The sequence below is a fragment of the Crocuta crocuta genome, unplaced genomic scaffold (assembly GCF_008692635.1).
Source record: "Crocuta crocuta isolate KB4526 unplaced genomic scaffold, BGI_CrCroc_1.0 scaffold31, whole genome shotgun sequence".
NCBI lineage: Eukaryota > Metazoa > Chordata > Mammalia > Carnivora > Hyaenidae > Crocuta > Crocuta crocuta.
The window spans coordinates 1,657,625-1,680,033 of record NW_027528362.1 but is presented as its reverse complement, the minus strand read 5'-3'; the positions used below and the strand labels follow the sequence as shown (position 1 = coordinate 1,680,033).

General features: G+C 42.8%; 1 protein-coding gene across 3 annotated transcripts in view; it reads right to left on the bottom strand.

The window, feature by feature from the left end:
* The window catches only part of MBNL2 (muscleblind like splicing regulator 2), a 162,849-nt gene that overhangs the window by 100,595 nt on the left and 39,845 nt on the right, over positions 1–22,409 (bottom strand). For all 3 annotated transcript variants that reach the window (XM_077753869.1, XM_077753868.1, XM_077753867.1), the window contains one exon: positions 11,908–12,679. In XM_077753869.1, coding sequence (XP_077609995.1) covers positions 11,908–12,081 — 174 coding nt within the window. In that variant the 5' untranslated portion in view covers positions 12,082–12,679. The remainder of the gene's footprint in view (positions 1–11,907; positions 12,680–22,409) is intronic.

Sequence of the window (22,409 nt, the reverse complement as noted above, 5' to 3'; positions counted from 1 at the left end):
CAGTCTCCGCTCAGGCTCATTTCTCCCTCACCCCCCAGTTCTGCCAGTGAAAATCCACTTATTCGATGGATCAAGTCGTTCTCATTTGCTAAGAGGAAAAGGCTTGAGGAACTTCTAGGTTTCTCTCAGGGAACGTGGATTTACCAGTGACTTTCTGATGAGAAAGCCTTTCCTGTGTGTAGGATCCAAACGAGTGAGGTGGGGATTTCAGGCCAGATACTATGAGCAGGTGGGTCCCTACCTTTGAATTTTATGGTGTAGTAATATTTCCCAAGAAGAATGGGAAACTGCCATAGAATTGTCCATATTTTCTTTAGCTGAGTAAGGCCATTAAGGGGAAAAAGAACAAAACTTGTCTGCTAAGAAAGCCTCTTTTAGAAACAAAAGGAATATTATGATAATGAATAAATTTAAAAAAAGAAGGTACAGGGGCGCCTTGGTGGCTCAGTCAAGTAAGCCCCCAACTTCAGTTCAGGTCATGATCTCACAGCTCATGGGTTCGAGCCCTGCATCAGGCTCTGTGCTGACAGCCCAGAGCCTGGAGCCTATTTCCGATTCTGTGTCTTCCTCTCTCTCTGCCTCTCCCCTGCTTTTTCTGTCTGTCTGTCTCTCTCAAAAATAAATAAATATTAAAGAAATTTTTAAAAGAAGGTACAATCTCTGAAAAAAAAAAAGAACCTTTGAATTGGAAGAATTCACCTTCATTTTGTACAGTTTCGGTTGTTCAAGATGGATACCTCCTAGAGTATTGCAGTACGGCGTGTGCCTTTAAAAATAAGTTAAAAGGGTGAGCTCATGTTATGTGTTCTTACCACAATAAAAATGAAACAAAACTAAAAATAAAGTATTTTGGTGTCCTTATTTTAGAGCAGGCTAGTGAAAATATCGTCCAATACCAGCCTAAGTCTATAGCCAGGCTTTTGGGATGTGTGGAATTGCCCACGGTGGTCCAACGAGCCACTCCATGAATTCTAATACCTCTTCGCTGACACCTGTGGGCAAATCTCCACGTGATCTGTCATTCCAGAAACATGAGCATGACCCAGAAACACCTTTTGGGTTGTAAAGCAAAGAGCTTATTTGTACAGAACCTTTAACTTTGAGGTTTTATCTGTCTGTGGGTTGGCAGAAAAAAAATTAAGCAGTGGGTAGCCAGAAGAGTGATTTGAATTTTGTTGGAACAGTGCCATTTGAAAGTGTACGAATTAAGGACACATTTGTGCATTTGCAAATATGATTGAGCACCCCCCATGTGCTGGGTGCGGGGACAGAGCAATGAGATCCTTGCCTTTACAGCCTCACCTTCTCGTGGTACAGGCAGACATGGAGGAGACAAAGAGGCAGATTACATCCCTTAAGGATAATTTCTGAGGTTGCTTTTGTGGATAGATGTGGGCAATGTAAGCAAAGTCCAGATGAAAGTGGAGAACTGAGGTTTGCAGCTACACAGGGGAAGAACGTTCCAAGTAGAGAGAAGAGCGGGCGCAGGGGCCCTGAGGAACAAACAGGCCACAGGAACATAGTAATGAGGGGCAGCGTCATTAACGTACAGGGCCAGAAGTGCAGCAGGGAGCCAGAGCACCGGGGGCCTTACGGGCTGTGATTCCATAAGTGACGTGGGCAGCCACTGGAAGGTTTTGAGCAAGAGTGACATGACATGGCTTTCAGGTCACTCTGCTCAAGGAGGGAGCTGCATGAGCATGAGCTGCCGTAGGCCGTTACAACAGTCCATAGGAGACACGTGGTGGCTTGGGCCAGGGTGGTCATGACAGAAGGGCTAGAAAGTGCTTGGATTTAGGATGTCTTCAGAAATGGAGAAAGGTGAGCTTCCTGATGGACAGGATATGGTGGTAACGGCAAGAGGAGATTGAAGCTGGGTTTTAAGATATTTTCCTTGATCAAGCGAATACACAGCACCATCTACTGAGAACAGGGACGAGGGAACAGGAGGTTATAGGGGAAACCAAAAACTTACTAGCAGTCCCATTAAATGTGAGATGTCACTTAAACATCCAGGTAAAAATGTCAGGTGGGCAACTGAATACATGAGTCTAGAGCTTAGGGGAGAAATCAGGGCCAGAGAGAGAAATTTAGAAACATTCAGCATACGAAAAGATGTCTACAGCCATTGGCTTGGATGACGTCATCCAGGGCAGTCCAGTTCTCTGGAATATGGGTCAGAAAGCACAAAGGTTGTGAGGCAAGATCACACTTGGTGAGTTATAAGGGTAAGGGGGTGACTGTGGGTGTGAGGAAACGTAGAGACGTTCAAAGTCTGGAATGATGCGAGTGTCAGGAGGAGGATTCAGGAAGGCAGACTGAGCAGGAGTGGCCAGTGAGGTAAGGGGAACCCAGAGAGTGAGTCACCGACACGATGCACATAAGGTCCTTCAAGGATGATTCAGAGCAGTTTATAAATTTGCTCTGCCCTCTGTGATCTCCGCTGATGGGAGGAGGGGCTGTACGCTGTTCCAACCCCAGTGGTCAGCAGCACCTGCCCCACCATCAATTTCTCTTAATTTTTATTTATTTTAAAAGGGGAGGGGCAGAGAGAGGGAGACACAGAATCTGAAGCAGGCTCCAGACTCCGAGCTGTCAGCACAGAGTCCGGCCCAGGGCTCGAACTCATGAACCGCGAGACCATGACCTGAGCTGAAGTCAGACGCTTAACTGAGCCACCCAGGCGCCCCTCTTTTAATTAGTTTTGAACAAGGTTGAATGCAGCAGTCTACAGATGGAATTCAGCCTGTAGATGTGTTTTGCTTAAACTTCAGGGTTTAAAAATATTTTAATTGGTTGCCAAAGTTTAGAGATTGGGAAACTTCACACCAAAATAGGTACCTCTGATTCTTCTTGAAAAAAATCCCCAGGAGTCTCAGAAAGCAGGCAACAGCTGTTTGTGGCTGAGCGGGGGCCACCATGGTCAGGGGACATAGGCTTTTCAGTGACTTTCCTGCAGTCTGTAATGCTCCCTGTGTTCCCTCAATGGGGAGTGCTGAGCGCCTCACTCACATTTCTTGCTAAGTCCTGGGGACTGTGGTTTGCACCTCTCATTCAGTGAAAGAGGGAATGAATGAATGAATGAGCAGACAAATGAATGAATATTTATCCACGAGGCACCTGGAGTCCCCTCAGAGAGGTGAAATGGAATAAGATTATATTCAGCAAAGCCAGGGCTCAGATACAGACTCCCAGGCCAGGGCTTTTCAATCTTTGCTTCCTAGTTTGCCATTGGATTACAAACATTCCAAGGTGCCTGGGGGACTCAGTCAGTTAAGCGTCAGACTCTTGATTTTGGCTCCGGTCATGATCTTGGGGTTCGTGAGTTTGAGCCCCGGGCTGGGCTCTGCGCTGACAGCAGAGGCACTGCTTATGATTCTCTGTCTCCCTCCTCCTCTGTCCCTTCCCTGTGCTCGCTCTCTAAACAAACAAACAAACAAATAAAACCAAGAAAAACAAATTCTAAAATAAAAGCAAACGTTTGAATGAAAGAAGGAAGGTGCTGGCCAAAAAAAAAAAAAAATTAAATAAATCATGATAAATGTTTCTTTCTCCTTAAGCTTTGGTGAGAAACAGCTTCATAGGAAACTGCTACAGAGACTCACAAAAGTTAGCTTCCCCGCCAAAGGTGAAGTGAATAATAAACAAATGTCATTAGTCAAGAATGTAATTAAGGTTAAAAGTGATATTTTACTCCATTTGGCTTTTGGAGAAAATAAGTTTTGCCATTTTTCTCTGTGAATTATTTTAATCTATTTTTACATGTTTTAAACACAGATTACTGTAATCCCAGAATGTCAGCTTATCATTTTTCCTTCTTCTACTCAGTAGCAAAAACTGGGGTTTTTCAAGACTCATCTCTCTTTCCAACTCCGATGATGGTTAGTGGCTCTTCAGGGCAGTGTGTAGAAGCAGATTTTGAAAGCAGTCTGGGCTCATGAATTGGACTACAGTGTTTGGTTTCCGACATTTTCTAGGTTTAGATATTATGCGTATGGTTGATCTGTGTCCCGCTCCACCCAACAGATGAATGGAAAACTCAACCTCTGTCCTCCAGACTATGACTTAACTTGGAAGTAGGGTCATTGCAGATATCACTAGTTAAGATGAGGTCACACCAGAAAAGGTGGGCTCCTAACCTAATGTAGCTTGCGTCCTTGTAAGCAGGGGGAGTTTAGACACAGACTCAAAGGGAAGAACATGCGAAGACACATAGGAAGACAGACATCTGAAGCTGAAACGAAAAGAGGCAAGGAAACGGGGCGCCTGGGTGGCTCAGTCGGTTAAGCGTCCGACTTCGGCTCAGGTCATGATCTCGCGGTTCGTGGGTTCCAGCCCCACACTGGGCTCTGTGCTGACTGCCAGCTCAGAGTCTGGAGGCTGCTTGAGATTCTGTATCTCCCTCTCTCTCTGACCCTCCCCTGCTCATGCTGTCTCTCTCTCTGTCTCTCAGAAATAAGTAAAACATTAAAAAAAAAAAAAGAAAAAGAGGCAAGAAAGCATTCTCCCACAGAAGCTTCCACGGGAGCGTGGTCCTACCAACACTGGCTGGAACTTGCAGCCCCCAGAACTGGGAGACAATACATTTCTGCTGTTTGAAGCTGCCCGGTCTTTGGTAATTTGTTATGACAGCCATAGGAAACTAATATAGAGATTATTTTGTCTAACTCTGGATTTTAGACTGGGTTAGAATATAGGTGTCTTGAGGGTAGAAACCGTGTCCCTACGAAGGTGGCATCACTCACAAATGCCACATCTGTGCTCTCCCTGAGTAGGACATTTACGCAGATGCCACATTAAGAATCCTCATTCCTTTGCTCACTAAAGGCACTGAAACTGATTCTGCCTGCACTGTCCTCCTCTGCCCCCCCCCGCCCCTTGTCCCGGAAGCTACAAGTATATTCTTTCTGAGCAAGAAATATCTTGAGTATCAGGAGGAATCTGGTGCTAATTGTGACCCTAGGCAGGTTAAACAGCCAAAACATATCTTTAATGACCTTCTGGTCTTCTTGTGGCCACTTTAATGTGTCAGCCTTCTATGTAGATAAGTTTCTTAACTTGCAGTCCATAGATAGTTTTTAGAGGCCAACATGAAGCCCTTGAGATCTTAAGATTTGCTGCACTAGTCTGTATCTGGGTAAACATTTCACAGTTTTAATAATTTATTAATTCTTAAAGATTATATATTTCCCTTCAACCAGGACAGGAAAGAAAAAGAAAGACTAAGGATCCTCAGCATGGTGGTCGGTATCAAGCTACAGTTTTGTGCCTGCGGAACAAGGCACACGGATGAAGTGGGGAGATGACTCGGGGTGGATGAAGATTTTGGATCTAGGAATATTCAAATACAGGTGGGTATGGACCATACATACAGGGTGTTTGGTGGGCATTTTGGGCACAGAGTTGGCCAGGAAAGGGCACACACCCAGAATTAGGACGGGTCGGCACAGAGGTGGGAATTGAATGCTGAGTACAGATACCCTTTCAGAACTGGTCACCGACCTGATTTAGGAAAGACCAATGGGGAGTCTTGGCGAGTATCCACACTGAGGAGCAAGGACAGGAAGAGGTGGCATTAGAGGTGAAATGGGAAGGAAGGTTGCAGTGGTAGAAGAAGTAGGCGTGGACCATGGGGGGAAAGAACGGGAGAGAATTCCAAGGAGGGCCTGGCGAGGCTTGCAGAACGAACCAGAGAAATTAAAGAAATGGTGAACAGCCATGCAGAGAAGTTTGGTGTCTGAGGTTCGCTGGTGACCATCAGTAAGTCCTTTCTAAAAAGTTGTGGGGATTCCTTCGTTAGTTTATGCAGCCTTGGAATGGTTATTGTTGCACTTCTGCTACACGCCAGAGCCACGCTACGTGCTTGGACACAGAGATGAGTAAGCCATAATCCTGTCATTGGGAAGATTACGGGCTTGTATGGGGACACATACTTAGAAGAGTGAACTGTTATATGGAAGTCTTCACGACGTCACGAAGGGGCAAGTGGTTGATGTGCCCCGGAGGGCGGAAGACAGATGATGGACAAATGGACCTCTTACACAAGGAACAGAACTGGGGGATCCGGGCGCCATTAAAGTAGAACATGTCCTTCACTTTATCATGACATCTGAAATCCTACGTGTCGGGGGCACGCACGCGCACACACACACACACACACACACTAGCACCTTGGACCAAAACCATTTTTGCTACTGAGACCTAGCAAGTGATGATATAATATCTGTATACAAATACAGACAAAAAGAAATTCATGTACCTCACTGTCTCTCCTTTGCAAATATTTAACTTTTCAGTACCTACATCAGTTTATTCCTGGGGGCAATTATTTTGGAATGTTTTTATGCTTCAGTATGCTAAATTTGTGAAGCATGGATCTTATTAAGATATTAGGAGTTTTAGAATTCATAGACCAACGATTTATTCTGTAAGAGGAATTATGGAGGAGGGAAGGGATGAGGCCAGCTTTGAAGTCACACTTACCTTGGATCAGGTCCCCATCATTTGTAAGTTACTTGTTGTTTTCAACCTGTATCCTGCAGCTATAATGGTTGACTGAATATTTACCTTACAGAGTTGTTGGAAGGAACTGATAATGCATAAAAAATACCTGGCAGATAGTAGCCTCCATGTGACTACAGAGATTTCTACAGATAACAAAAATAATTGTCCAAGATTATATCTTCAGATCAGGCCAGAATTGAACATGTAACTTAAAAAAACACTCAAGCAATTTCTGCAAAGAATCATTTTCTATTTGAAAGCAATTCAAGAACATGAAGTTAAGTCCAAGGCCGAGGACATACATTTTTTTAGTAATGTTTTTCAGAACTGTCCCAAATGATCACATATCTACTACCATTTTCAATTTTAAAATTTTCACCCATACATAAGGAAACTAAAATTTTATTTGTCATCAGCCAACTTATAGCCAGTATCCCATAAATGAGTAGGATCTATTTTTATACATTTTGAAACTTTGAAAGAATGGGAGAGTATTAGAAAGTAGTTTCTGCATCAGTTCAGAGAAAGTGAAGTGATTTACGTGTCAATTTTCCAATGCTGTTATTATACTTCCAGAGGCATACCGGTGTCTCTAAATTCTGCAGAGCTCTCTGATTTTTAAATCTATTGGAATACTGAGAACAGGGCCATACCACATGGCTGTACAGTCTGCGCACTGCACAAGTCCAGGGGGGTGCCGGTCACATAGACCATGTTTGAGCTCTGTGCTGACAGCTCAGAGCCTGGAGCCGGCTTCGGATTCTGTGTCTCCCTCCCTCTCTGCCCCTTCCCCACTCATTCTCTCTCTCCCTCCTTCTCTCTCCCTCTCTCTCAAAAATAAATAAACATTAAAAAAAAGAAAGAAAAGATACAATCTCCATCTACATTTATCTTACATTCTAGCAGAAGGGAGGGAGACAGATAATGCATCCAAACCAAGTATGGGTACGGTTTACCAGAAGACGGTGTTAGGGAGAAGAGGAAAGCAAGAGGGTAAGGAAATGGACCACAGCCACGGGGAAAATACTGTTTGAAATAAGGTTGGCAGAAAGGTTTCACTATTGGCAGTTTTGATCAGAATCCAGAAGGGAATGAGGGATAAGCTGCTCCTACAACTGAGGCAGGAATATTCTAGGCAGAGCAAAGAGCAAGTGTAAACACCCTAAGGAGGAAGCCTACTTGGTACAGCCAGGGGACAGGATAGAGGCGGGGTGGCTGCAGGGGACTGGATGAGGGACAGTGGTAAGACAGAAGTCTGGGGCCTGACGCTGAGAGTCAGATCTCTTAGGTCCTGAACAGTTTTGTAAGGACTGGTCTTTACCCAGGTGAGATCGGATGCCACTGGAAGGCTCCCAAAGGAAGAGTGACATCATCTCATTCGGGTGTTAAAGAAATCACAGGGTCTTTGAACTCTTTATTATGTAAAACCAAAACAATCTCCCCAAACACTCTAGGAATGCTTTTTGTTTCTCTTTTGCCAAAATTAGCAACGTGATTTAAAAAAAAAGATTCCCTTCTTTAAGTTCAGTGTGAATTAAAATGTTTTCGCAAATACATTAAATACTTGATGAAAGTGGTAAACGCCAAAACTCTGAGTCCCAGTAAGCATTAAAGCTAATTCATTTATTCCCTTCCGGATGTTTCCGTCTGCAAAACAATCCAGATTAGTTTCTATTGGTTACAGGGGAAAGACCCTGAAAAGAACAATCTAAACATCTCAACTGTGAGGGAGACTGTTTTATGGATTATAAAGGAGCAGAGATGGGGTTAATGTGGTCAAGGCTGCCAGGAGGTTAGCTGCTCAGGAAGCAATTTGCATTTTGTCAAGTTAACCTATCTTGTGAACACCATGTTCCAGGCCTTCCAGAAAAATTTAAGCAACTCCACTGTTTAAAAAATGTCACAAATGCCTTGTCTTCCCAGTGGTTTCGTTTAAAATGCAACAAGGTAACAGTTGTGCATACAGTACAATTGTCATTGTAAGAACTGTGCTCCATTTTCTGAAACATTTCTAAAAAAGCATTTATAGCTGTAGAGCTCTCTTTCCAAAGAGCTCCGCAAATCTCCTTTTTAACCACCCACCAATGTATCTGGTATGTATTTATGGATGTTTCCTCATGTATGCAAAGAGTTCATAACAAAAACTAAAAAACAAAAAGGAACATCTCTGGCTTACAGTCGACGGGTCTCTACACTGATATGCCTACACAGATTCCTCTTACCTCTCTCTATGAATAAAAATATCCCACAAAGCTCAAGAAATACCTTGTAAGAAATACTAAACCCCAAAATAATGTCTACCTCAAACTTGATTTGCTTTAGTGTCATGACTAATTTGCATCACCGAACTATTATCACTCACATAGTAGATTCTTAAGAGTTTGGACACATTAAGAGTTGGGTGCTTTATGAGTTGGACACATCCGCCTAGAAAGCCAGTCATCAGAATCAATGTCTGTGCTGTGATACTTCATTATGAAGGGAGAATAACACCCGCTGTCTTTACTATGCCCAACCCTGTGCTAGCACCTGGCATATCTCAGGCCAGTTAGTCTTTGCAGTAACCTTATGAAGTCGGAATTATTATCTGAATATTAAATAAGAGGACAGTGAAGTCAAGGAAGCAAAATAATTTGTCTCAAAGGACATAGCTCGCTTCTAACCAGCCAGAATTCATTCAGGCCTTGGCCTGACATCGAAGCCCTTGCATTTCTGTTCATTGTAGGCTGGTTCCACTGAGCGACCCTGTCTTATTTAAGATATTAAATGAAATTAAAATTAAATAGCTTAATTATTATTGTCATCATAATTTTTCTTTCTAGCTACCACTTTTGAGTGCCTTTTTTTTTTGAGAGAGAGAGAGAAAGAGAGAGAGAGACAGATGAGAGTGAGGGAAGGACAGAGAGAAAAAGAGACAGAGAGTCCCAAGCAGCCTCTACGCTGTCCGCACCGAGCCTGATGTGGGGTTCCAACTCACGAAACCCTGAGATCATGACTTGAGCCAAAACCAAGAGTCTGGAGCTTAACCAACTGAGCCACCCAGACGCCCCTGAGCGCCTTTATAATCTACCCATCCTTATTGTAAGAACTTGTAATTCTTACATCTACCTTGCAAGGCAAATATGCCAGCATGGTGCCGGGCACTGTGCATACTGTAGCCAATTTCACTGGTGAATGTCCTCATTTTACTGATGAGGCGACAAAGCTAAGAAGTCATTAAGTGACCCACCCAAGGCAGGGAAGTGGCTGAGCAGGTATTTATAGACGCAGGCCTGTCTTACTCCTATGCTGTGGGCTCTTTTCACATTCCTTACAGTTTAACAACTTTAAAAATAAGTAACACCACACTCAAATGAAATAATCTGAAATTTTACAATTCTAACAGGGAACTGGTAACTTAAGACAATCTGTAACTATGTTTCAACATTGAAAATAGTTCGACTAGATACTTCTGAAAATGATCCTTAAAGCTCAACATTTTCATGGCTTGGTTCATGTTTTTACGTTAAACTAAACTGTTCTTGATCCCTTTCCATGGGTTGGAATCCTCAAACAATTGTCCTAGAGAATCCACACTGAGGTAATAAATTATAAGGACCTGAATGTTGCTGTCGTCTTGCTATTCAAGAAATACTTAGCTTTAATATGCCGCACATATCTCCCTCATATTTCCTTAACTGGCTGAAAGAATTGAAAGTTTAAAGAAATTTCCCAAGATGTTGGTTTCTTAGTCAATATCTAACCAGAGAAGGCCTAGATCAATAAAATAAAGGAAGTAGGATGACCTGGAAAATGAATTTCTCATCTCTGACCTGTTTCCATATCTTGAAGTTCTTATGATCTAGTTTTGAATATACACTGCTTTTTATAGTGAATGATTCCATTGGTGATAACCATAGAAGCAAACACATACTTAAGTTACTTGTTTGACTAAAAACAAAATAAATACTATTATAAAAATACGCTTATACTGTTATACTTTACATAACTGTGATTTATCCATCAATTTATTTCTGTGTAGACAAAATAATTCATACTTTTAAAGTCTAATCTAATCAGCTTTTCATGATAAAAAGAAATAAAATAGGGAAAATTGTTGGAATAAATGGCATATCTAATTTTTCAAATTTTAACCCTTAAAGGGCTTCTCTTGGGCTACAAAAGTATCCTTCTGCTTTTTAGTGTGTAGTCAAATTTTCCCTTTAAGGTATACGTAAATATACAAAGTCTTATATTTCAATTTTGACTAAGGACTAGCATAAGACATAACTTTTCACTTTAAGATGAAATTTTCCCTCAAAACATACCCAATCCTTCGATATCCAAGAATAAGCTAAGGTCACTATTTTGTAAACTCACAGCACTAAGATTTTCCAAGAGCATGGACCACTTTTTTTTTTAACTCTTTGGTATGCTTATTTATACAAAGTTTTGCAGAGATGTAAATGTTAACCTCTTATTTCCATTGAAATCAATACCATGATGATGTCAGGACTGTCCTAGACAATCTGGGATTCATATAATCCATATTTTAGGGCAAAATAAACCTCAAAGAATTATGGCTAAGTCACACCTACTTCCTTCCGTTAGATTATTCATTATAGTTCCCCCAATTTCTGCAAAAATCCACCTGACTTAGTGTACAACTCAGGTTGAGACAACCTTCTAGAACATTTCTTGGAACAGCTGGAAGCCAGCTCTCCCTTCTATGGACCCGCCTAGAAGCCCATTTCTCCCTTAAGGCATATGTCCCTTTCTGTCTTGCATTATAGTTATTTGCTGACGAGGTGTATTTTCCTCCCAGACAGCAAGCCCAAGGGTACCATCTTGAATCACATTCAATTCTTCCGTGATGTTAGGTGTTAACTAACACGTAGTGGGTTCTCAAGGAACACTGAGTGTGTACGCAACGATTTTTGTTAGCCATGGCAAATCGTCAAAAAGAACGAAAAACATATTAAGAAGTATTTTAGGAAGCCCTTGGTCAAGAAAAAAAGCCACATGAGTAGAAAATTCTTCGAGAGGCGAATCAGAGTAACTGGCACATAAAAGTGACACATTCAATTTCTTCACCTTTATATAACCCCCAGAAGATCAAACGTTAATAAAATATTTATCTTCAGTTGTCACAAGCCAGACTTTGATTTAAAACTCTTGGGTACATGAATGTCATGCCAGACCCAAAATACACCATCATGTATTTTTAATTTAAACATGGATCTGTAAAAAATTTATGTATGCCTGATATGAAAAAATGTGGGTGAAGCTCTCCCAACAGTCATCACAAACAAGAAAACAGAACCTAAAAATGACTGCTGAACTCCTGTAAACTTATCAGGGAAAGCATTCCGTTTGCGAGTCCCCGTGTGCCATCAGTGTGACACAGGGAACGCATCCTCTTACCTTCAGGGAGTCAAAGCAGGCAATGACTCTTCCGTTCTCCACCTGGCAGCTCTTGGGGGGGTGAGCAAATTTGCACTCCTCATCAGAGCGCGAGCATGTGCCCCTCTGGAACTGCCTGCAGACCTCCAACGTCAGCCATTTTGTGTCTCTGACGGGGGCCACGTTCAAAGCCATGATGCTCGAGCGACTGGGATTCTGTTTGTTTGTGTCAAATGATGAAATCAATCCAGGTCCCAATGATTCCGAGACTACTGTTGTGAAAAACCCCACATGTGAGTCTGAAGGTAAGGGATCAATTGCTCAGCGAGATCCAATCCAGGAAGCAGTGAGGAGAGAATTTATCGGCAGGCAGTCACTCATCAATCAATATGCCCCACTGGAAGACAGTGGGCCGCAGCAGAAGCACACTCAGTGTCATCTCTGGCCGTAAACGTCCGAGTCTCTTCACCGATCTGCAGACACAACTGTTTTTAATAAAGTGACTTCAATATCATGGCACTCCTAGGGAGGATATTCAGTTCTGACACTCGCAGCTATTGACGGTGCTGGACAATAAGCCACCCAGACGTTCAGATCTTGGCGAGATTTCTCTTTCCTTCCACCCTTCTAAATTCTGAAATCGAGCAATTGGCAAAGTCAGACAACTGAGGTATCTTCATCCACCATAAGGTCAGGGCAACGCGCATTTGACGGAAGAACGATTTGAACACAAGAGCTCAGGCTGCAGTTTCCAGCGAAAGTGACTTCCCACAGGCACTTTGAAATCATGAACCTGTGGAACACAAAGAAAACATCAACTTACACCCAAACTCAATGGAATCAACACTTTGATAAACTGTTTTCGCTCTTGTGTAGAATTTGCAAAAGTGCAGTTCAGAGCTTTGAGGTTTGAGGCTAGTGAGGGAAGTTATGCATTAGAGGGAGAGACAGAGAGAGAGAACACAACTGCAGCCGTATTGCAGAAATGATCTAGGCAGCAGTCCAGAAGTTAGGAATGACTCAAACACATGAGTGTGGCAGACACAATAATTAGGCATTCTGAAACAATCCCATCTAATGTGCTTTATCGCCAAAACAGTGTATTAGAACCGTAGCTTCTGATTAATTTCACATTTAGGCCATTGATTTTATTGTTGGAAATGCTATAAACAATTACTTGGGATGTGTCTCTCTTGTGTAATAAGGGTACCGTCACTTTGGGTGAAGGGTGGGCTCCTTATTCTTTATATCCTTTCTCGTTTACAGAGATTTGAACTTAGAAATGGTTAGGGAGAAGCTTCCTAATGTTTATTTTTAGGTCTCTTATACTTTCTCTCTACGGTTATTAGTTGCTTAATGTTAGTATTCCCCTCTCTGCAGTTAAGCACTCAGATGGTAAGGACTATTTATATTTGTCATTTCTGTGTCGCTAGTGCCTTAGTTCATGGCTATTAGTTCCTCAAAAATCATTTACTGACCAATTTAACTGATGACTAGCTCACTGCCAGAGGAATGAAGGCAAGCTAGTTTTAGATTTAGTTCAGTTTAGTTTTTAACGGACTCACAATCTCCATTCTGTGGAATTCTGGAGCTAAATCATACACCTACAACAAAAATATAACTAGTAAATTCAGATTTCTAAAATTATATGTCCTTTCTTTTTATGTTTTCAAGGATTATGAAGTAGTTAAAATATTAAAAATGTATCATCATTGGGTCCAGGAGGGATAAAGGACTAAATACTAGAAGCTGATTGTTTTCATATATTGTAAATGCTACGAGCCACTTTCGACGCATGCCTAGCCTTGACGTCCTTCTAAAAAATTTTAAATAAGAACTTAATGGAAACTGGAAGTAGAGTATTTAAAATCAGCATGTACGAATAAGTTCAAGACAGTAATAACTTTTGAGTGATTCACCTATGTCCCTTGAGGAAAGTAGGTCCCATGATGATTAAGTTTAGTTAACTCCAGGTAAACCAAACTGAGCAGGCTTCCTTGCAATAAATAGGGCTTGTTTCGGTCTTGAATGAGTCTCCAATAGAGAGAGAGAAACAATGGCGTCTCCCAAGCTTATCCGGTCATGGAATGCTTATTTAGCAGGACATCTCTTGGGACAATAGGAAATGCTGCCTCATCTCAGTACTTCTTTTACTTGCTAGTAGAAGTGTGTGAACGGGTAGTGACTGTACGTGCATTTAAGGAAACTGGCTACCTTGAGGGCCATGACACACACCTGACTCCGACTGTAAAATACTTGAGGGGACAGGCAGGCTACTGCTTGTCTGTTTGGAAGCATTGTGTTCCCAGCAGCTAACGTCAACTTGCTTAACGAGGCAGTTTAAGATGATGAGTTTAATAATCAAATTTACTCTGGGTCAGGTTTCACGAACCAGCCCGGGCCTGCATCTTCATTACCTCAATCCCTGTTTCAAACCCCCATGGAGAACAAAGGATGAGTGAAGCAAAGGAACAGAGAACATTCCTGCCTGTGTATTCAATGGAGCAGAGGTGCTAATAATGAGGTTTAAAATGATGGGTTGGACACATCTCGTTTATATTTGCACAATATTTTATAGAGTCCTCGAGTCCTATGGACCAGGGTCTGATGGGATTACAGGACAACAAAGATCCAGGAGAAGCTCGTCCCTAAAGATGGCATGGCTTTGGCCACGGCTATTCACGAGTAGAAAAAGAAATGGGCAAATGTGTATTTATGCATAAATGGCAAATGAATAATTACTCAAGTATTCCTAAAAACCACATAGAAACAATGCTCTCAACCCTATCTAATGAGCGGGGTAGACTTTTGCTTGTATTTTCAGGTAAGAAATAATTGTTTTCCCGGGAGAAACAGATTGCCATTTGTAGTTACTATGAAAATCCAATCAGAATTTACAGAGTCAGACTCGAAGGAGATGAACTTGCTTTTTTTTTTAAATTAATTTTTAATGTTTATTTACTTTTGAGAGAGACAGAGACAGAGACAGAGCACAAGCTGGGGATGGATAGAGAGAAGGGGAGACACAGAATCCAAAGCAGGCTCCAGACTCTGAGCTGGCAGCACAGAGCCCAATGTGGGGCTCGAACTCATGAACTGTGAGATTGTGACCTAAGCTGAAGTCAGATACTCAACCAACTGAGCCACCCAGGCGCCCCTGTACTGCCTTTTAAACGCAGAGGAGTCGCGCTTTCTGCTGGCCAGAGTCCTGTGTAAGTCAATGGTTTTCCAGAAGGAAAAGAAGGCACATTATATTGTACCTAAATATATTGCTATCCTCTCACAAATCCCCTTTTCCTTCCTGCTTGCTCTTGGCTTCTATCCTGAAAGTTACAGAGTTAATGTTATCAAAGACACGGCCTCCCTTGGCTCGTCACAACCTCCATCTTCTGGGATGAGTATAAACAGGCAGATGTGGGAACAAGGAAGAGAGCACAGATTTGAATTAGGTTAAGGAAGGTCACCAGAGGAGATGGCCAATGATGGAAAAGGATGGAGAAAACCAACTTTTGACATGGCCATCATGGGACAAGACTAATCTCTACTAGCACACAGACCGAAGCACATATTGGATCTACCAGACTAGATTCCTTGGGAGGAAGTGTTGTGTTAGGGCTTCATCTACGTACACGGGAGCCACTAGCTACCTGTACCTACTGAGCACTTGAAATTTAGCTAGTGCCACTGAGGAACTAAATTTTAAATTTTTATTTATTCTTAATTAATGTCAACTTAACTGAAACGTCGATCCTCAACTTCGTTATTGGAAACCTTTCAAGTGGGCTTGGACTGACCTGTGTATATAAATCCACTTTTCAGTTGTAAATCCCATGAAATCTGAATACAGATCAAGAATGTCCAATGAGTTCAGCTCCTGAGTTGTGCTCTAAGTATAAAGTACACACTGATTTCAAACACTTCGTATGAAAAAAGAATGTGAAAATACCTCATTAATATTGTTTCACATGTACCGCATGGTGAGTTGATAACATTTTAACTAGTTGGTGTAAATACTACGATCAAAATTAAGTTCATTTGCTTCTTTCTAGCCCCTCCAAAATTCAGAGCTATATGTAGCTCACGTTTTATTTCTACTGATGGCGATATCTCATGGGCTTTTGCATTTTTTTTCTCTCAGCCAACACAGAACATTGTCGAATGGTGGAAAGTACCCTGTCCTAAGAGCCAGCTTCTAGCCCTCATTTTGCCAAGGTTCCTTCATGTGACCTTGGGTAAGCCCAGTTCTCCGAGATTTAGTTTCTTTATCTGTAAAACGTTGATAATAGCTCCTGCCTACTGACATGGTTGCTGTCACAAAGGACAGATTATAGAGGGAACAAAGAATACTTCGTAAAAGTAAAAGGTAAGTGCTGTCCCAATGCAAGGCAATGAAAGGAGGAGTTCCTCTATACATATTTACTGAATAAATCCACTTTCAGGCTTCCTCTCTCTCTTCAGTCATTCTACGTCAATGGCCAGACTTATGCCTCGTGTGGATCTGCTCCAGCTACAGATGCTGAGAACAGGGCGGTGCCTCAGAGATCAAAGGAATCGACAGAACTGTGTACTTGGGCCTCTTATCCGGAGCATCCCTCAGTTCTCAAACTGATTTCCTTTGCAGCCAGAAGGAACCCACAGAGAAGTTTCCCCAAGTGCAAATCCCAGAGTGCTCTTCGTACAAAGGCCTGACGCTTGCTTTCTTCCTTCAGTTGGTACTAAACCCAGGAGTGAATCAAACACTCTGAGGGCAGGCATTGCCCCTGGGTGTGGCACACAGCCCAAATATGCGGGAAGCACTGCCCGGGAGCCTGCTTGGTTTGAGGGCCTGCTGGAAACACAGTGACAGATGTCATTCCCCAGTGCTCTGGGTGAATGGGGAGGTGGCATTTCCTAGTTCATCTGCCCAGAGGGGCCCCTAGTAAAATGTGTCTGAGTGGAGAGGGCACCCTTTTCTCTTTCACAGAAAGGTCCATATACAGTGCCCTTCGTCCTGCTTATATGCAAGGACGTTTCTGGGTTACCTGGAAGCTTACAATATTTTCCAGTTCTTTCTGTTTAAGTTTCTCCCAATGCTTTGCTTATGCTTCCATTTTTCCCCTTTTTTTTTTTTTTTTGACTTGTGCTTCAGTTTTATTTCCAACATCGCAATCAATGCCAGCCCAGTTAGCTCCTTCTGGTGCAGAACCCAGGCAGAATTCAGAAGTAATTGTTCCCAGTTCTTTCTCTGGCCTTCTTTCTTCCTTGGCATTCCTTTCCTTGTCCTCCTCAGGCATTTGGCAGCCTCATATTCTCTCCCCCTCCTGGCTTTCTAAGCCCCTCATGGAGGAGGAGATGCCCTTGCCCTTGAAGGCTCGGGGGAGCATGGATCTGGCAAGCGCTCACTGCCTCTGTACCCTGAAGTGCAGTCCCTGTTAACCCTTTTCACCCCATCTGATGACCTCTATCTACCCGCTTTCTGACAGTGCCTGGTGATGATTGTTAACTACTACTCCCTAATTCTCCAGAACTTCCATATTGACTTATGCAACCGCCTGCTCCCCACTCCTCAAGGTTTCTCCCTGTGTATATAACAGACTCTGCCTATTATCTTCCAATCTTCAGACCTCAGTTCAGTGCGTGGTGTCAAGGATACACTCATCAAATGTTTGTCAAACGAACTCCTGATCCTCCTCCAAGGAACTTTTGCATTTTAATGTGGACCAGAGTCTAACCTAAAGGAATAAGGCTCTGAATAGGGAATTTCAGTTTTATCCTGGAGGAAAATTCCATCAGATGCCATGGACTTAACTTGTTGCTGCCCAGAAGGCCGGGGATGACAGCGAGGATCTGCCCCCCAGGATAAATTATTTGACCTTCAAAACTCAGCATCATCAGCCCAGCGATGTTTAAAGTATAAGACCTGAGCCACCATGGCACGGCCTCTGAGAGCTTGTTAGGATGCAGATTCTCAGGCCCCACCCAGAGGTACTGAATCAGAGAATCCAGGGGTGGGGCCCAGGCAAGCTGTGTTTGAACAAGCTCTCGGGGTGACTCTGAAGTGCGCTCACGTTTGGGAACTGCTGTAGTAAGCATTTCTTGTTGCATACTCCCCTCTCCGTGCGTGCTGGGGAAACAAAGATGTCTGCCCTGAGTTGATCACAGGGTCTCGGGGTCACTGATTCCCCCAGAAATAATTGCAGGAGGGCTGGCTGGGGACTTCCTCCAGTGGTTGTGTTTCTGATAGATCAGAGCAAAACACAACCACACAGAAAACACCTAAGAGATCTGTTCTAGACAAGACTTCATTCCATGGGAATTACAAGAATAAATGAACTCAAATCCTTGTAGGTTTGGTTCAGGATGAAGCAGGCCTTTGGTCGGGGGGAGTGGGGATTTGTTACTGGGGCCCTTGCCTGAGGGAGGACTGACTCAGAGGGCTGGTGGCCCTCAGTGACCATCAGCTCGGCCCTTTGCCACTTCCCGCGAGAGCTCTTTCTAGAAGGGCTGGTGGTAGCACCCGGATATAACGAATGTGAGGCTCACCACTTGACACATCTTCAAAGGAAAAGCAAGACTGAAGTTCAAGGATAAAGAAACGCTGTAGTATTTCCTAAAACACCCAAGGACTTGCTGTTCAACTCTACAAAATAATCTCAAGCTATTTTTAGGGGCTTTACTTACATGACACTTCATTTTTCAAAATATACTTAAAACCCTCCTAGGTGTTGGCTTTTCAGAAAGCTGTGACTTCTGACTGTATAAAAGAATCCAGGGCTTGCATCCCCTTACAGCTGCTCAACGATGCGGCAGGCCAGTCTGGGAAGTGTGGCCTCCAAGCCAGGCCACCTCTCTTTGCTCCCAGACAAGCCTGGGCCTCAGACCCCAGGTGTCCCCGCCCTGCTGACGCTTTGTAGCCAGTTTGTACATTTTTGAAGGGAAAAACATCAGTCATGTCGGATCTTGAGGCTGAGATTGATCAAAATGTACGACTGCCTCAAGGAAAATAGTTGTGTGGCACACGGCTCCCTCGCTCACTTTTTGGTCAGCTGTGGCATTTAGCTGCCTGCCAGACACCAGCCTCCTAGCGGGCTGATCAAAGGCTCCTTGCAAAACAAACCGATTTCTGAGTCAGACAGTCAAGGACTCATTATCCATTAAGTAATTTATGGGATGCCTTTAATTTTATTTTCCATAAATCTAATTACAATAAAGAAACCACATCTCCTTGAGTTTCCTAATTTCTCATTTTGAGAATCTCTGGGTTTCCTCTTTTCAATTTTTAAATTCTCCGAATATATTTTTAAAGAACGACTTCTCCCTTCGAGTGGCTTGATGTCTGAGGATCCCTACTCCTATTTCTGGAGCTTGATTGAAAATAGCTCTCAGTGTGCTTTCACCCCTGATCGATGGCTGGCTGCAGCCCGTGCACCTATCAGATGCAGAGACGCCTGGGCGGGAGAGGGATCTAGAGATGTTGATGGCTGGCATGCTGGGCTGAGAGCCACTTGACCTCCAGGCGAGGGTGTAATCCTGCCCCATAATCACAGCCACTGAGAAGAAGTCCCTCGCTGGGGTCTGCCCACAGGAAGCCCGATGCACCAATAAAAATACAGAATCTGGAGAGGCCTCACCGCAAAAGTAATAAAGGACCTAGTTGACTTTTTGAAGAAAAGGTGTCGGGGTGGGGGAGAGCAGCAGAGGTGACAGTCTTTAAAAAGATATTTCCTTATAGAACCGTAAATGGAGTTCTTCATAATTTACTGAAAACATAAGCGAAACAGCATTTTGAGACAGCTGCATGGCTTAGGAGGGACAATCAGTTTTTCTATATGGGGTTCTAGTGGCTCCTCTATCCTGAACTGCTGTGTAATGTCCCCTAAGCTCTCTGAGCCTGAGTTTCCTGGTTGGAATCAAGAAGTTGAAAATACCAAAGGCCATAAATATATGTGCTGCAACCAAACAGGTGTAGTATAGAAGTCCTCTCTACCAGTATTATCAACATTAGATACAACATTTATATGCTTTACATCTGTGTGCGTGTACACACACATTCACACAGACACACACATACACATACACACACACACACACACACACACATACACACGACAGGTGGAAATAACTAAATAACTTCCACTCACTAAAAGTTATCAATTTCTGGAAAGTAAATGAAGTTTGAGTAACAGAAATGAGAAAGTTCGTTTCTATGAAGCTGGCACATCCTGTGAAACACTTCCCAGAAATTACTGAGACAAACTTTCGATGGACGCTCTTCTAATTCCAAACACACATTCATTCTAAGCAGAGAAAGAAGTAAGGCTAACAAGGATGCCTCCATTTTACATGGTACTTGGTTCTTTTGAACACACTTTTAAATACATCTCAATGAGAAAAACAAAACACTGGCCACCCAAGGTCACAAGGGCTGGTCTGCTGAGCCAGTGCTCAGGACAACAGTAATAAAAGGAGAAATTCCCAGCTAAAATTTTTCTCTTGTATCTTAAAATACAAGTGAAAGATTCATAACATCCAGGTCTTGTTTCAACACATGAAAATTTCCAGTCCATTTTCATTGCAGTTTCCAGGAATGGGCAGAGAAAGAAATCTCATCTTTAATTAGGAGAGGAGAAATTTCTAAATATAATCCTGAAACTACAGCCAGATATAATATATTCAACACACATTTGTATTCAAATTATGTTTTTTTTTTCATTGTGTCTGTGTTTTCTATCTAAACATTTATAATTCAGTTAGGAGCCGCTCTTATTAGAATAAAAGCAATTGTATTAGATACCATTGAAGGCTGACCGCACTTACCGGTTTCCTGGATGTCCAGGACCCAGTGGCTGCTGTCAGAAAAAATGATTACTGAGCTTCAGGCTGCAATCTAGCGCCTGAATTCCCAGAGAAGTCTTTGCCAGAACATTCTATTTCCTTCCCCGGCCACCGCCCCTGGTGGACGGGACTGCTTTTCAGCTGACCTTTTTCCTTTTCTCTACCTCCACTATCACAGGCCAGCTGGCTATTTCATCTGCCTGCACACTGACAAATGCCAAGACCCCCTTTTTTTCGACTAAAGTTTTATAACGTGACTTTTATTATTACCAAACGAAAATAATCCAGAATGCAGCCAACAAGCATACCTGTTGTAAAAAGCAATATATTACCATACTGGAACAGAAGATATCAAAGGAACTAGTTCTTAATAAAATGAATAATGTGTGTTCTGAAATTTCAATGCTTAGGTACATACGTGTATGTTAGAAGATAGAACGAGGCGGTCAGATGCTCATGCCTGCATGCGTCTAGCATTATTTTGAGTGTGACAGGCGCAAAGGCAGACAGATAGAGGTATGACAAGTGACGTGTCTTTTCAAAATGTCAAAAAAATTCCTGTTATGGTTCCTAACAAGTGAAAGAACAATCTTGCCTCAGTATACACAGGTGTTACCCTCTTTAAAAACTCAGTTATATTACGATGGTCTAAAAAATAAAAAAATAAATAAATTAAGAAAACACTTGGTGCAAAACAACACACTTAAGATCTTGACCAAGATCACTATGAACAGGATTTTTATGGGTGGGAAGGTTGAGCAGGGCACTCAAAGGTCATGAGCTACAGGATGGTTCTTCACGGTGAGAGAGTCATAGAGAGACCTTGCAAGACGTCAAAATCCTTTATTCTTTCCCATTACATTTTTAAAAAATATTTTTTAAGTATTTATTTATTTTGGGCAGAGTGCAAGCGGGGGAGGGGCCGACAGAGGGAGACAGAGGACCTGAAGCGGGCTCTGTGCTGACAGCAGTGAGCCCAAGGTGGGGTTCGAACCCACAAACTGCGAGTTCATGACCTAAGCCAAAATTGGAAGCTCAACCAAGTGAGCCACCCAGGCGCCCCATATTCAGAGAGGTTCCCTAGCCATTTGGACAATGGGAAAAAATGTTCCCTTAAATTTCCAAAGAAATGTTTCCTTTCTTTACAGAGTGGTGCTATTCTCACTGAGAATGGTGCTGTAGGGTGTTAAGCTGTATAAATCTGACTCAAGCGACTTAGGTATAAAATATCAGGATCATTAGTATGGTAGATTTGGGGGGGCCCTGGAGGGACCCAACTAAGACCCCAGCTAAGAACTCTCTCTGGTACTAAGAACTCTCTCTGGTAGCATCACCCACGATGCATTAGAATGATAAGTTCTCACAGGTGGTAACGCTGGTTATTGATGATAGCAATGGTCCAGAGAAAAGGGATAATCGAGGCCCAAAATTATATTGCAGCAATGTGAAGGTGTGGCTGGTGTAAACTCACTAGAAATGGATAATCTTTGGGAATAAAGAAAGCAAGGAAAAGATCAAAGAGGACTTCAAAATTTGGATCCTGTGTGGACCCTGATGCTCTGTCGAGGAGGAAGGATGTCAGGAAGTGGGAGCCCACTGAAAATAGGGACATTGAGGTTGGGGGGTGGGGGGGGAGAGAGAGAGAGAGAGAGAGGGAGATCTGTATGTGTCTATATCCAGGAGAGAAATGAGAAAGCCTTGAACAGAGT